The 16,334-nt window shown below is 38.2% G+C and overlaps 1 protein-coding gene across 5 annotated transcripts in view; it reads right to left on the bottom strand.

The window, feature by feature from the left end:
* The window catches only part of DCDC2C (doublecortin domain containing 2C), a 133,250-nt gene that overhangs the window by 83,657 nt on the left and 33,259 nt on the right, over positions 1 to 16,334 (bottom strand). For 2 of the 5 annotated variants that reach the window (XR_007774031.1, XM_050950879.1), the window contains exons 4-6: positions 16,171 to 16,302; positions 11,817 to 11,954; positions 583 to 628 (exon numbers count right to left, since the gene is read on the bottom strand). Coding sequence is in view for 4 of the 5 variants with exons in the window: in XM_050950879.1 (XP_050806836.1) it covers positions 583 to 628; positions 11,817 to 11,954; positions 16,171 to 16,302 (316 nt within the window). In the remaining variant the exon portion in view is untranslated. The remainder of the gene's footprint in view (positions 1 to 582; positions 629 to 11,816; positions 11,955 to 16,170; positions 16,303 to 16,334) is intronic. The other 3 variants (XM_050950880.1, XM_050950881.1, XM_050950882.1) reach the window with 3 other exon arrangements.

Below are 16,334 nucleotides of genomic sequence, written 5' to 3'. Positions count from 1 at the left end.
CTGTGTTACAATCTAGCTCCTAGGTAGAAATGGTCACTGCTCCTAAGTGCTCACAATCTAAACAGACAATTGACAGTGCTATGGATAAAGGAAGCAATACATTTTTGGTTCATTTGGGGTTTTTTTTAAACCCTATTCCATAGCATGAAGACTCTCCTCATAAAATATCTCATTTCTCTAAATGTAAATAATGAATCTACTGAATCTTCCACTAGGATTTACAAAAACAAGTAAAGCCAAGATGGGGAGGGCAGCCAAAATAGAGATTTAGTAATGATTTTCTTCAACTGGATTAGAAAGAAAAATTTTAAAAGATTGCCCAGTTTTAAAAATGTATCAATATGTTTTTCATATTTGTCTGCATTTTATCTACTTGATGTGGCAAAAGCCTAAAATTAAGACCATTTGAGTTGAAATATAAATTAAAGCAGATTTCCCATTCTCCATTATGTAATAAGTTATTTTTATCAAACTGTTAATATTAAAACATTTTACTACTTCTACAGTGTTGATTGTACAAAACAACACTAAAATATATTGTAGCAAATGTATAAAAATTATTAATTTTATTTTTTCACTTACTCTTGCCTTTTTCTTTCTGGGCCTTTTTGGAGACTCACCATATCTGCTAAAAATAAAATATAGTTACCCTAAGATGAGTATTTGTCAATTTTAAACTAAAAAAAATTACTATCCATGATGATCCATTTCTTGCTATTTTAAACATATCTTAAATGAATGCACTACTTATGACAGCCCTAAAGAAAAAACTCCTCCATTTATTAAATAGATACAACAGGGGCAGCATATAACACATTGTAAAAGTCCACACAGTTGATGCCAGTTATTAGCAATCCTGATAAAGACAACTTTCAGTAATTAGCAACATTTTTCCAAGAACCAATCATGTTCCATTGACTTTAGTATTAACAGAATTCATATATGAGCAACTCTCATGCCACTTATCAACAACTTTATTAGAAGAGGTTCCACTTGTAATGAATCTGCTGGCTCCAAATGCAGGACCATACATGACTGTTTGTGTGTCTCTCAGACCTACAGTTAGGGTGCTCAGATAGCAACTGTGAAAAAATGGGACGGGATGAGGGGTAATAGGCGCCTATATAAGAAAAAGTCCCAAAAGACAGGACTGTCCCTTTAAAAATGGGACACCTGGTCACCCTACCTACAGGGCATACACATTACTGCTGTACATGCGTTAGCCAACAATCACAAGACACTGCACAGTGCTGCACAGTTGTGCACTTCGGCTTTGTGTCACGACTTCAAACACGTGGACCTGTCTCACCAGTAAAGCTCAGGTTCTAGAGGTCCTATGAGAGTCCCAGGCTAAGCTAGTGTGAGTAGCTGAGAAGTAGTGTCTTTAAATTTGTTGTTTCATGGATTATAAAGAACAGTGATGACACTGGACAAATTATGGTCTTAAAACTGTGTGACATTTTACTGTGTGTGACACACCTGAAGCATTGACTGCAAGTATACCAAAACTCCTTTTTTAATTTACCTGTGCCTGTCACATAAACAGTTGGTAGGGAGGGAGGATACAGTCTGACTGTTTTACTTCATTTACTTAACTTACCATTTTACTTCAGAAGCTACACAGAGAAAAATTATAATATTAAAGGAAACAATTCTGTATGTGTGGCTTTTTCATGTTAATGTCGTATGGAACAATAATACAATAAAAAAATTTGACTATAGTACATCATTGTTCCATACCAGTACATCTATACATCCATTTGAAAATGAGAGCCTTTCACTTATTGGCAACTTTCAGATACTGGCAACTTTTTGCTGGAAACCAGGAACTTGTTTACAACATAGTTTGTAATGTACTGAAATGGGATAGCTTTTATGTGTAAGACTGAACTCTCTTGGCTGGACTTTCAGACCTACTCACATGTTTGTGATGATGTCTTCCATTAATGGTTAGCATACAAAGGACATGAACCTGAATACTAATGCAACAGAAGATGTCTTATTTAGACCCTGATCCTGCAAACAGATGTAGCAGTGCTGACTCTTAATCCCACACAGAATCCCTTAGGTTAATATTTTCTGACTTGATTAGGACTCAGTGCAGGCCTGAGGGTCTGCAATCAGTTCATCTGTTTGCAAAATCAAGGTCTCATTTTGTAAGTTATAGGGTCATGTGGTTTTTGGCATAGAACAGAGTGAATTTTAATCTTCACTGGCAACCCCGAATCCATGTCATCACAACTTGTAGCGTAGCTGATGACTGTAAAGTCAGTCCAGCCACAGAATCATAAGCATCAGGGAAAAATCCCATACAGCTCCATGCTCATGGGCCATACCATGCCATCATTTTTTGAGCAGAAGTCCACACAGAAACCAGTAAAGAAGAATTCTGCCCAAAAACTGATGGCACAATTTTCCTCAATATCGTTCAAACCCTGACTTGAAAGTGAAAACATTCAATTTCCAAGGCTGAAATGAATTTCTGTTAGTGCATTTGGGATTATTGTGAAGTAAACACCTGGCCACTAGAAACTACAGGTAGAACTTCAACTCCTTTTATTTTGGTCCCTCAAAAGATCTTCAAATGATGACAGCTTTTAGTCACTACCACTCTGATCTAAATTGAACTGACTACCTACAGGTGAAAGGTTCTGTATCTCAGTGCAAATCCCCCCTGAATCATCCAGTCCCTCTCAACGCACAATAATAATGTGAATTCTTTTCATAGATTCTGTTGTGTATTTGGTTGTCATGGTTTTTGTTCCTATGGCAACTGAGTTAGATTATTAGGGGATAGCCCAGCCAGCTTTGGCCGGTTAGGCGAGCTCTATGTCTGTAAATAAATGGTAGTTTTGTTAGCTGTCTGCTGTCTGACCTCAAGTGATTTCTTCCTAAAACTGGCTGACCCCAAGGATATAACAGATTCTTTTGAACTGGACAGCAGATTCAACAAGTTCCAAAAGAAATTGCTCTAAGTACATGAGCGACAAGGTGAGTGAGGTAATATATTTTACTGGACCAACTTCTGTTGGTGAAAGTGACAAGCTTTTGAGGTTACACAGAGTTCTTCTTCAGATACTTGAAGTACCTGAGGCAGACAGTTTTAACAATACTCAGAAATATAAAATGTCAAAATTCCTTAAAATCTAACAGCAATGCAAATTTTAAAAATATACAGATTATCTACATACTATTTGCAAAATTAGCTTTACAAAAATATTTTTAAATCAAAGTTTTCAACAAAACTACAAACTATTTAAATTACAATATAATCTACAGTTATTCAAATATAAAAAAAATAAGGATGTTTCAGAGGTCCAGTATTTATAGTGCAGGTATTTGTGTTCATTGTATTGGTGCTTATATTTTCCAAATGGTTCTTTGAAAAGCTTCAGGGAGCCATTCATCATGCCATAACACTACAGAATATTACTATGACACCATAAATTGCTTCTGGAGATATATTAAGAGATACCAAGATGAAACAAATACATATACTTTTCACTGAGCACATCAGTCCATATGAATTTGAACAGTTAATAGATGCACTAATTAAAGACTACATTATTTGCAATGTATCCAATAACCAGGGTCAAAGCAAGGTTATTGAGAGAAATGGATTTGACTTTGCAAACAAAAGATATTTGCAGAATTAGCAAAAACCATGTCTTATAAATGAAAGGGCTAGCAAGCAATGAAAGAATTGATCACACCTAATTAAAAATAGAATCATAGCACTGGAAGGGACCTTGAGAGGTCATCTAGTCCAGTCCCCTGCACTCATGGCAGGACTAAGTATTATCTAGACCATCCCTGACAAGTGTTTGTCTAACCTGCTCTTTAAAATCTCTAATGATGGAGATTACAACTAATGATGGAGATTACAACCAAGATATAAAGACCAATAACAAGCAAACCACAAAGACCAGATTTGATTCCAGTAAATGTGAAGGCAATCACAACATTATGCAAAGATGCACAGCAATTTTGCAAAATGTACATGTACAACCATTTTGCAAAAGTGTGTTGCTCTCTGCATAAATTGCAAAACTGCCCCCATCAAGACATCAGTGTGGTAAGACCTTGGTATTTGGAATTTATGTTCATGACCATATCACAACCACAGGCCTCTGTCTTCCAGTAAAAGTAAAAATCCTAATGGAAAATCTCAGCTGGAAATACCATGCACAGTAAGAGTAATTCTCAAAGAGTCATTCATCAACATTCTGCTCCCAATCTGGAGAACACTCCAGAAAGCCTGGTTGCCAAAGAACACAATATCAAGTGCAACTAATCCTGCTGTAAACAATCCTGGTCTCCAACAGATGGATTCCTCTTGGATCAGATTTTTTTTTCAATGTGTTTCCTTTTATTTCTCTCACCCAAAAATGCTGAGGAAGATCAGACAAGACAGAATATAGACGCTACTACTCACATGGTTAGAACAGGCCTATGAATTTTGGTGGCTCAACATGCTGGTCCAGGCAGCATAAACTCCAGTACTTCTGCCCAACCTGCCAGAATTTTTATCCCAAGAACAGGATCAGATTCTGCACCTCAATTCAAGGTGCCCAAGTCTGAGAACAAAGATGCCAGCTGGCTGAGCAACTTGGACTGCAATGGCTTTGTGAAAGTCCAGAAAATCTTCTGCTCTGTAAAATTCAAGTGGTTCTTCATCTGGGCAAAACAAAAAGGATCTCATCCTGACCAGTCTTCCATTTTCTTTAATCTGGACTATATTTTCACTTTAAAATAATCTGGTCTCTCCCACAGTTCATGCATTTAGAAGAGATTTCACAAGTCCAAAACCACTATAGAACTCTTCTGTCTTCTTTCATCTCACATTAAGTTATTTTTAAAGGTCTAATTTCAAGTGTTGCCTCCTTTCTCGGATATAAGTAAATGTGGTGCTTGCCAAATTAATGGAACCGCTCTCTGAGCAATTGCCATAATATGCCTTGCACTCTCTCAATTAAGACTGCATTTGTGGAGTGTTTGCAATATGTAGGCCCTAATGAGAGACCTGCCATATTCAGTTTTATAATGATAACCTGGTTCTTCCCTCATACTCCACATTCATGTGAAAGGTGATCTCTGTGTCGCAATCAATTTTCCAGTAGTTTCTTCCAAGACCCTCTCTACTAGGAGAGGGTAGGCTACACTTTCTAGCTACTATCCAAACAAAACCAAGTAATTCCACAAAACACCTAGTTTGTTTGTAATACAGGAGATAATAATAGAGGGCAGTCAATTTCCACTCAGAGATTGTCCAAGTGGATTAGGTTCTGCATATTCTCTTGTATTCCAGTACCAACAGGTGCTAAGGCATATTACACCAGGTTTTAGGAGCCTCCACCGCATGTCTCAGAAATGCTCCCTTTGTTGAGATATAAAAGGCTCACACCTTCATATGGTGACCAGACATCCCAATAAAATCAGGACCATCCCGATATTTAGGTGTTTGTCCCACATCCCAACTGACCTTTGGTCGAGATGCAATTTGTCCCGATATTTTGCTCCGCCTGCAGCACTCAGCCTTTTGGGGTTTTTTTGCTCCACCTGCGGAACCCTCCCCCCCCATGTGTCCCGATATCTTCTTCCTCTCATCTGGTCACCCTTCACCTTCATGAAGCATTGGACTACCCTGGAGGCTAAGATGTTCAGTCTGGGATAGCACTCTTGCAATCTATCCAAGTAAGGCTCCTCAGACCCACCTCCTTTGGGTCTGGGGATTGTTTTTAAATCAATTATAGTGGGGAACTGTTGAAGAAGAAGAATGGTTACTTACCAAGTTAAATTGTGGGGTGGGGGTTGGGAAAGATTGCCTGCTTACGTAGATCTACGCTACCTGCTCTCCCTGTTATATCAATCTTATACTTGATTCTTGATTTAGTGAAAGGAAATGATCTCTTTGGGGGAAGAAGAGGGCATAAGTAGGGTGCACATCCAATACCACTGGGCAATGCTTTCCAAAAAGGCCCAGATTTATGCACCAATGGTGCACATATCACAAATAGAATATCTATGCAAAGAATTTTTCAAAGAGCCACAAATACTGTTATGACCCAGGGACTTCCTGGTGCCAACTGACAGAGGGCACGGGGGGGGGCATACAGTTTTACAAGGTCAAATACCTGTATATTAGTTCACCAAAGTGTGGCATGTGAGGTCTCTGCCAAAAGCTAGTAGCCCACTGGTCATCATAATTGTTGCAAGAAGTTTGTATAGGAAACAGTTCAAGAAATATGTAAAATATAAAATATTAGATTTCAAAACGGTTGACGCAAAGCTTGTGACCTGCGGCGAGGTGAACCTCAGAGCTAACTTAATCAGCATGTAGAACAAAAAACATCCATGGAGACAGGCTATGTTTCCTATCTGAGCCAGGTGCAGACCTGAGAATTTACAGAAACAAACAAACCACAAGATAAGTTTCTGAAAAGGGGACCTCCTGGGGTAAGAGACAATAGTCTGTAACTGCATTTCAGAAAAGGAGAGAGGACATCACCACCCAGGAAGCAAGCTGAAAATGTGTGTTTGCCTCATGAAAGTGGGATCACAGCCCAGCCTGGCTGTAAAATTCTGCTAGGACTTTGGGTGAACACTGTTCTGCAAGACATAAAAGTATCTAGTTAAATAAGTCTAGGGTCTGGAATGTATGTTATGATTGTAGTTTATATGTAAACATTTGTTTCAAATACTTCTATTTGCTAATACCAGAATCTCTAGCCTTTGTTACATAAACTTATATTTGTTTTCATTATAACCATATCTAAGCGCTGTCTGTTAAGCAGAGCGGTGATCTAAGGTGAAACTGATAAGCTGGGGTGTATTGGTTCTTTGGGAGCAGCAAATCTGTGACTACTGTGAATGTCCAGTGGATCAGGGGCTGGATATTCCAGGGAGATGCTTAGAAGTTGGAGTGTGCCTATTGCTAACCCGCAAAGAGACATCAGGGCCTGCATAGACCTATAGGGGTGTGCTTGTGTTGTCCATGGCCAGTGGAGTTGGGGAGCTGACCCCGGCAGGCACAGGTGGTAGCGAAATGCCTCACAGCTCTGGGTACTCCCAGGAAGGGTCAAAGCTATCAGAAGAAACAGTTCTTTATTAAACAAAGAATAAGTCTTCTAAAAAAGTATCTATTCAGGAAATATATTAAGTTAATATACTGAATAAGTGTGCGGTAAGAACTCCACCACATGGAACTCAGCTATAGGTATCTGATAATGCTGACTGCACAAGAAGCATTCCAGTAAAATAAGTTCACTGACCTTTAAGAACAAGCATCTGGGCTAAATCAGGGCATATGGAAGTACATTCAACTATCCACTCTGGCAAGTGTTGCTTGAAAATGAGTTTCCCTCGCTTTAACCCAATATAAGTCAAAAGGAGATGAAGGGATTGATAAAAGTCCCTCAAATTGTCAGTGCAGCAGCAAAGAGCTCATTTGACACCAATCTTATGATAAACAACTTCACACTGGAAAGATTAGATTGGGGAATGAACACTAGAAGAGGGGAAAATTGGTTCATATAAAAATAAGATTCCCATTGATATCAACAGGCTTTGTATGGGCCCTTACTACCTACCTTGTCCTTCAGAAAAAAACAAAAAGGCCTATGAGGGCTTGAAGCTCACTTCCCCATCTAGTCAATGTAATTGCCTCCAATAAAGAATATGAAATGCAAATGACAATCATTAATAGGCTCAGAGGGAGGATCTTCTAACTTGTTCAAGTCTAAATTAGATCCAAATCATGCAGAGAAGCCAAACTGGAAGATAAATATGTCAAAAGCCTTTTAGAAAGTGCTTTGACCTATGATTCACAGGGAGAACTTCAATAGTTACAAGATCAATTGCAAGCAATTGTAGGTGAGTTTTGATGGATTAGTCTCCAACTCAGACTTATCAATGAAATCCAATACACATAAAGAAACAAGAAGCAATCTACCAGATACCACCCATCCAAGCAAGTGTATGCTTAAGAGAAGAGGCTTTATAGATAAGGAATTTCTTGGCTTCAAGAGAACTCACATTTGGGAATGAGTGGACAGAGCTATTAAAGTGATTACACATTCCTTTTGGAGAAAGCCCAGCCATCTGAGTTTGGCAGATCCTCCATGAGTGTAATCACTTGTGAAGTCTCACACAGTTTGAAAATCTTGTTGTGACCCCTTTTACTCAATGTATATTTAAAGCAACTGGGGGAGACTGCAAGGCATTATGGTTTATAGTGTTATGAATATGCTGATGTAAAGGATGCTTAGAGCTGAGTTATATCAGCCCTGAATATGACTGTTTCCCTGTGTTAAGTATCCTCACACCTTCTATGGGTCATCTTGATTATCGGTTCAAAAGTTTTTTTCCTCCGGCTAATGACAGCTCATCTCAATCGATTGGCCTCTTACAGTTGGTATGGCTACTTCCACCTTTTCATGTTCTCTGTATGTATAAATATCTTCTTGCTGTATGCTCCAGTCTATGCATCCAATGAAGTGGGCTGTAGCCCATGAAAGCTTATGCTGAAATAAATTTCTTAGTCTCTAAGGTGCCACAAGTACTCCTGTTTCCCTGTGTTCTCAGTATCTGGCTGAGATAAGAACCTTGGTGAAACTAGAGTCAGTTCAGATGAGATAAGGGGGTTTTGGCAGAGAGAAGTGGAGTTGGCAGAGATTGCTGCAATACCTGAAAATGAGGGCCTCTGCCTAAAAATTTTTAAAGTGGTTTGCAATCTCAGGATTTTAGTGGTGTAACTTCTGCTCCTGATAACATTGGGTTACCAGAAATTGGTAATCTCTTCTTCAGCTGGACAATGGATTGCATCCTTTCATCACAGATGCAGTCTTGCTACAATTATCTATGCAATTGTCACATCAAGGTTAGGCCAGTGTAATGTCTGTGTGGGTCTACTCTTCAAAAGCATTCTGATAGAGGAGCCTTTGATAGAGGAGTATATTCCAGCCCCCATTCTGATAGCCACAGTATCTCTGTGCTCCATATTCTGTGCTGTTTGCCAATTCAATTTCAAGTGAAATTCAAAACACTGACCACTTTCTATAAAGACTTTTTACAGTTCAAGATGAACTGGATTCACAGACTGAGACTACGATAACTCAGGTACAATATTTATATAAACAGGTGGGAGGATTCAGAGGTTGTCACCAGAATTTCCAGAACGGCAGATGCCAGATCATCTATCATTTACATTTCAACTATAACTGCTTATGAATGATGAGATGATCAAAGTTGTTTACTGTGTTTATCACCCTGAATCAGAGCACTGGCAATAAAGTACCAAGCAAATAATACCAAGCAAATGATTTGTAGTATTGGAACTGCCCATCACCTTAGAGAAATGTTCATATAGTGGAATCCTACCATGTCTTTAATTAGCTGAACCCACCACTTAACTGATTTCACTACAGCTGGAAAGAGATGAATAGTCTTGATCAAGCAATTTTTCCTGGAAGAAGAAAAACGATGTGGGCATAAACTAATGAAATGTGTGCATACTGTACACAGGCCAAATCTATTAGGATTAACCCTGTTATGAGCTCTAACATTCTAATACAACACAGTCATTTGAAAGAAATCTGAATGCTTAGATAAGCAACTTCTCAGAAATAGGAGGAAGGCTGCTGACTTAATGGAGTCTTGAACGATTCCCAAAACAGCAAGAGCAATAGACTGAAACGGAAGCTGAAACTTCTCTTGTGTATCCAATTAAAGGTCTGAAAGAAAGATATAAGTTGACAGACCCAAAATGCAGAGGTCCACCACCTAATTTATATTTCAGTGACCAATCAACCAAATATATTTTTATAGACAGGGACCATCGCTACAAAGAGAATCTACCACATCTGACCAGCATGGAGACCATCATGGGTGAGTGCTCCCCAAGATGAATTCTGCAAAGTGGAGAACCTTGAGCTATCTATCTCCACCAGGGCTGAATTTCACCATTAGAGTTTTGGGTGAAGCTAATATTTAAAGCTCTAATTTTGCATTTTACTGTAAAAAAATTATTACACCCTTATATATTTCAAAATTACAAAACTGCCAAAAGATGTGTGTAAACCAACATACTCCTACTGCATCTAGATTCCAACATTCATGACATTAGTTCAAAAACTAATAAAAGAAAGCTTGATAAGAACAAGCCCACTGGAAATATCAATTTTCTAATATCAACCCGATATGAAGCACTTTATATACAACAGGCAATTTACAGAAAAAAGTGAGAATCCATACATTCGGCCAATTAGTTAGTCATTTCAAAATAATGCCTGTAGTATTTCTGTGAAAGGTAAAAATAAAAATGAAGTTGGAAGGACAACAAAAACAAAAAAGCAGAAGCCATAACGTACCACATTGGAATAAGCTGAACAGTCTGAACCATGCATCCAGTTCCACTGTACAAGAGAAAATGATGGATATTTTTCTTCTCTTGATAATAATGACCATTAAAAAACTTGACAGAAAAATAGCTTTAGCAAAGATCACTAGAAAACCCATAAATATTGCCTGATACTTCAACTGTATTTTCAATATAGCAATCAGTTCAGAGCAGTCAACAACACACATCCCATAGAGACACTTTACATAAACTGCTTAACTCAGCAGTTCCTGAAAGACATGAAAACTAGTCACTGTTCAGCAGTGCCTTTGTCGGTGCCATTTAACTGACATCTTCTACAGTCTAGAAAACAGTTAGTAGAAATTCCAAGAAAGAAATTAATTTAATAATTAAATTCAATAAAATTATACTTTTAGCTTTTATTTTTAAAAAGCAAAAGATCCAGCAATATAACTCTGGAACAGTAGTTGAAAATACATCTTAGATATGAATGATAACTGTGTTTAAATAATAAGAAAATGCAATGTAATATATATTTATGTGTGTGTGTGAATGCAGTGCTAAGACTGTGATTTAAAATACACAGAATTTAAGAAATTCAGAGAAAACATCATAACAGCAATACGCACTATGAAAAGGTGTTTTAAAAGTATCACATACTGAAACTCTTTGGCAAACATTTGTTGCAAAAATAAATGCCAATATATGCCAGTATAGAAATGGCCGATATTTTAATGGTGAAGCTGCATAAGGCTGGTTATGCAGAAACATGTATCAGTTTCCCAAAGACAGCACATGCCCTGCCTTTACTATTATACGTTAGATAATCTACAAACTAGCAAAGACAGCAGTCATTAAGAATATTAACAAGATCAGGTCACCATTTGCCTTCAATATTTAAAAACAAAAACAAAAAAACACTGACAAGGACTGAAACACTTCAGTGAAATGAATCCAAGTATCAGAGGGGTAGCCATGTTAGTCTGCGTCCACAAAAACAACGAGGAGTCTGGTGGCACCTTAAACACTAACAGATCAGATTTATTTGGGCATAAACTTTCATGGGTATAAAACCCCACTTCTTCAGATGCATGGAAGAAGTGGGTTTTTCACCCACGAAAGCTTATGCCCAAATAAATCCATTAGTCTTTAAGGTGCCACCAGACTCCTCGTTGTCAGTGAAATGAATGTTACTGGTACAACAGTCAAACTAAGAAATATGAATCAATGCACTGAATCCAGAAAATCCAAAAAACGATCTGTCAGAAATGGTAACGACGGACTTTAATCCCACTGAGCACTCTGACTCTGAACTAGCCAAACTCTGAAATTCTATGGGACAACTCATATGCTTAAAATTAAGCACATGCTTAAATTCTTTGCTGGTTCACTGTCAAAGTCATCAGCATCTTGCATAATCAAGCCCTCCAAATTAAGAGTACATTAAGAAAGAGCTTACCGCTGAACTTCTGGTGAAACTCTGGAAGAACGCCAGTATGGCAAAGATTTAAACTTTTCTTTGCCCGCTGCAACATAATAATGATTGTCTTCTAAGCCATCTGAGTTACGTACAGCATGACCATCCAATGTGTACAGCCTTAAGCAAACGAAATTGAAATAAAGATTATGAAATAACAATGAATAGAGTATAATGCAGTGCAAATTTCAGGGTTTTTTCAGTGCTCCACACAGCTGTGATTCCGGAGAACAGAGGAATAATATACATAAATTAAGTTACTATTTTAATACTAGAGGACAAGTCAACATTTTATTGCAAAGCCTTAGGAAGCAAATTAAATATTTATTAAATAAGAATGAGATATATTATATATTTGAGAGCACCATACATAGTGCTGGAGAATGTTCAAAAGATATAGACACTTATAGTAGCAGCAGCTGGTGACATGTTTTGGAACCTTCAGCAACCTCATGGGGTTGTTGTGACATTAAGCTTGCTATGAAGTTGCAAATCAGCATTGCAGTGAAACATGGGAACTGAGGAAGGCTGAAGAAAACTGGATTGACATTTTCACTTCTTGTCAGCTGCTTCATATCAAGTGGCAGAACAAGATCAGAAATTAGGATATTTGAAGCCAAACCCGGCAATCACCTCATCAGCACTGGTTCCATTTCAGCAGATTTCTTGGTATGAACATATCATTAGAACGGAAGACCACTGAATTCTAAAGTGCATATACCAAGGAATGCTGCTATGGAAAGACAAGATTGCCAGTAATGGACATAATCTGAATATTCAGTCAGCTCAGGTTAGGGATGCAGCCAGAGATCAATCCAAGTGGCACTTAATATGCAAGAAGGCCATGTCCATTTAGGCTTTGCCATGATGCTGATGATGCAATAGAAAAGGAAACAGCTACAATTATAAAGCAAAAGCTATAGTTAAGGTTGCAACTGGTTTCTATTAAATGCAGACACAATGGACAAGATACTTGTCTGGTGTAAATGGGTGAAGCTAAGTGGAGCTATGCTCAATTTACCAGCTGAGGAGCTGGTCAAACTTTCTAAAAATTTCATGTTTTGGCTGAACATATCCATGCTGTGTCTCTGAATGTTGGGTTTTCCTATAAAAACAGAGGAAAATCCATTTAGTCAGTTTAGAGCTATAATAAGATGAGGAAAATGACATGCATTCTGACCAAGATTTTTTTCATGCACATATTGTAACACAAAAACAGCTGAACCTTAAGGGCCACTAGTTACTTCCCCAAAGGTGCTGCATACCTCTTGAAAGGAACTGAGCCAATGGGAGTTGAGGGACTGGAAATTACTGAAGACTTGCACTCTAGTTTTAAAGGGAGAGGCCCAAGTTCCATTGCAAAAAAGTGCATGAATTTGTTCACCTACATTTTTGCATACAGTTACTGCAATATGTGCAAATCAGGATTTCCAGCTGCAGATAGGTAGATGCCAAAATTGAAGGGCACAAACCTGCACATATTTTTGTGCACGGACCTCAGACTTCAAAATTCTGGTGCAGAAAACTCAGACTTAGCCATGGAATTAGTCCTCTGTGAATAGTGCATTTGCTAACAGAAAAAAAGTTTTTAATTTGTGGTTATGAATATCTGAAATATTGTAGTGAGTATGGACTAAATCTGAATATGCACACTTCCTGACATATGAACGAAAGTGTAAATAAGGTAGTGGAGAAAACAGATAAGATATAGATTTTTCAGTTGTTTATATCTTTGACAAACATTTCTGTTTTAGACTTGTAATAGGTTGGCCTGCTCCTTTATGGGTCAACAGGCATGAAGCTAGCTAGCCCTGTTCCATCAGCCCACCTCCACAATAATCAACAGCATCTTAGTCAGAAGGGGCAGAACAAACTGAGATCAGGCGACAGCCTAAAACATCTAGGCCTCATGAAAGGGCTGAGAAGACTCTATTTGCAGAAGGAGCCACACCTGGGCTTCTGTGGAAGGCCCTGAAGTAGTGTCGGGAAGAGAGTCCAGACAGCAGACTGAAGAGGAGCCCAAGGAAGATCTAAGGACCTAACAACAAGAATTCTTGTTAAAAGCTGGGGACATATCATCTAGAAAAGACAGAGTAGGGAAAAGACTTGGGTCTACTGGTTGAACACAGTATGACTGTGAGCCATCAATATGATGTGGCCGTGAAAAAAGGCTAATGCAATCCTAGGATGCATCAGACAAGGTATTTCCAGCAAAGATAGGAAAGTGTTATTACCATTATACAAAGCACTGGTGAGATCTCATCTGGAAAACTGTGTGCAATTCTGGGATCCCATGTTTAAGAAAGATTAATTCAAACTGGAACCAGTGCAGAGAAGGGCTACTACAATTATCAGAGGAATGGAAAACCTACCTTACAAGAAGAGACTTAAGGAGCTTGGCTTCTTTGGCCTAATCAAAATGAAGGATGAGGGGAAATAGGATTGCTTTCTATAAATATATAAGAGGGATAAACATCAGCAAGAGAGAGGAGTTCTTAAGTTAAGAGGCAATGTTGGCACAAGAACAAATGGATATAAACTGGCCATCAATAAGTTTAGGCTTGAAATTAGACAACGGTTTCTAACCATCAGAAAAATGAAGTTCTGGAACAGCCTTCTAAGGGAAGTAATGGGGACAAAAAGCCTCACTTGTTTTAAGACTGACCTTGATAGGTTTATGAGGGGATGGTACGATGAGACTGCCTACAAGGCATATGCAACTTCTATTAGCAAATATCTCCAGCAGTCAGAGATGAGAAATGAGATGGAGAGTTACCAAAGAGAATTATTTTCCAGGGTCTACTAATCACTATATTTGGGATTGGGAAGGAGTTTTCCCCCAGGTCAGATTTGCAGAGATCCTGGAGGGGTGAAGGGGGTTCCCCTTCCACAGCAGCATGGGGTCACTTGCTGGTTTGAACTAGAGTGAATGATGGATTCTCTGTAGCCTGAAGTCTTTAAACCAAGCTTTGAGGACTTCAGTAACACAACCAGAAGTTATGGGCCTATTACAGGAGTGTGTGAGTGAGGTGCTGTGGCCTGCAATGACTATGATTATGATGGTTCCTTCTGGCCTTAAAGTCTGTGAGTCTAACCTTTTGTTTATGTGAACTTTTGTTTGGATTTTTGTTATCCCTGAAAGGGGTCCGGACTAGACATGACTTAGCAAGAGAGGTAGGCATGAACAGAAACAGGCTGAGCAGAGCCAAAAGATCAACAGAGGGCACTAGAGGCAAAGACCTTGCAATACCATGCTCTGACACCAGGAGGCACTGAATGAAACTGTTTACAGTGCCAAAACTTTACATGCTTAACCTAAGGGGACATTTTCCTGGAAAATTTGAGAAAGAATGGTTGAGCCATTTTTGAATTACCATATGTGAGGATATAATATACTTTCTGGTGTAACCACTAAAATGGTTTCACAGTTTAAAGCTGTTTCCTAAGTGGGTTCTTTGAAAAGTATAGATTGTCTCTGAACCGCTAAGTTGAGGAAGGGACAGAAGTCTGCCCATGGTGTGGACATTTTATTTAAATTCTAAGGAGAGCATCTGTGAGCAAGAAAGAAAACAAACTTCCCATTTATCTGAAGGTCATCCAATAGCTTTGAACCCAAAAAAATCTAAATTGGGCATATATGTTGAACTCCTTCGTTTCACCCTCATTCAGTTGTCTTTCTATACACTGTAAGCTCCTGAGAGCATGATTTGTCTTCTCGTCTCCCTTCTTTCATGCCTTCTTTTCTGTTTCAAAACCACATAGCATACTCTGATCACTATCAAAAATCAATAGTCACTAATAAAACAACAACTTTAGCCAAACAGGAAATCAGCTGAAGTTACACCAGTTATAAATTTGACCCACTATTTCACACTTAAAGATTGGTTAATCTCATCTTCACAACTATGTTAACACTAGTCCATTTTATCTTCCTGACCCCAGCCCTTCCATAAAGACTGTTCCTTTTCAAGTGTAGATGATGTCTTTTATGTTACTCTTGTGATCTTCTTCTTTAATGTCTGTACTAAATACAGAACACCAGGTTTTTAAAGCAAACAATACATACAATGGTGTCCTGCTTAACCAAACCAATTGCCAGGAACATTTATTAAATGTAGATATATAAAAAGGTACTGAACTAAATGAAATAGGAAACACAAATTCTCAGAAACCTGAAAAAGTCCTGCCCTTGATACTCCGTTTTCTTTCATACATAACCAATCAAAATATTAGATTGTCATTAAAAACTGGTGTGGCATACAAATACAAAAATAATCCTAAATTGCCAGACTCAGGACTTTTGTTAGCGATATTAAATTACCAGTTGTACTCTTACCTATGAACACCACCGGAGCGAGGAAAGATTTTTTCATTTATTAGTGCAAGGACGCAATTCCAGTTTTTCAGAGTAAACCTGGGTATGATAAATTTTATAGGTGGTATAAGCATATCTCCATTTGTGAAAACACTGCCAAAAGACAAAAGAAGCCATATTTTTTC

The sequence above is a fragment of the Gopherus flavomarginatus genome, chromosome 4 (genome assembly GCF_025201925.1).
Source record: "Gopherus flavomarginatus isolate rGopFla2 chromosome 4, rGopFla2.mat.asm, whole genome shotgun sequence".
Lineage (NCBI taxonomy): Eukaryota > Metazoa > Chordata > Testudines > Testudinidae > Gopherus > Gopherus flavomarginatus.
The sequence above is the reverse complement of the archived record's forward strand: the minus strand, read 5'-3'. Positions and strand labels throughout refer to the sequence as shown.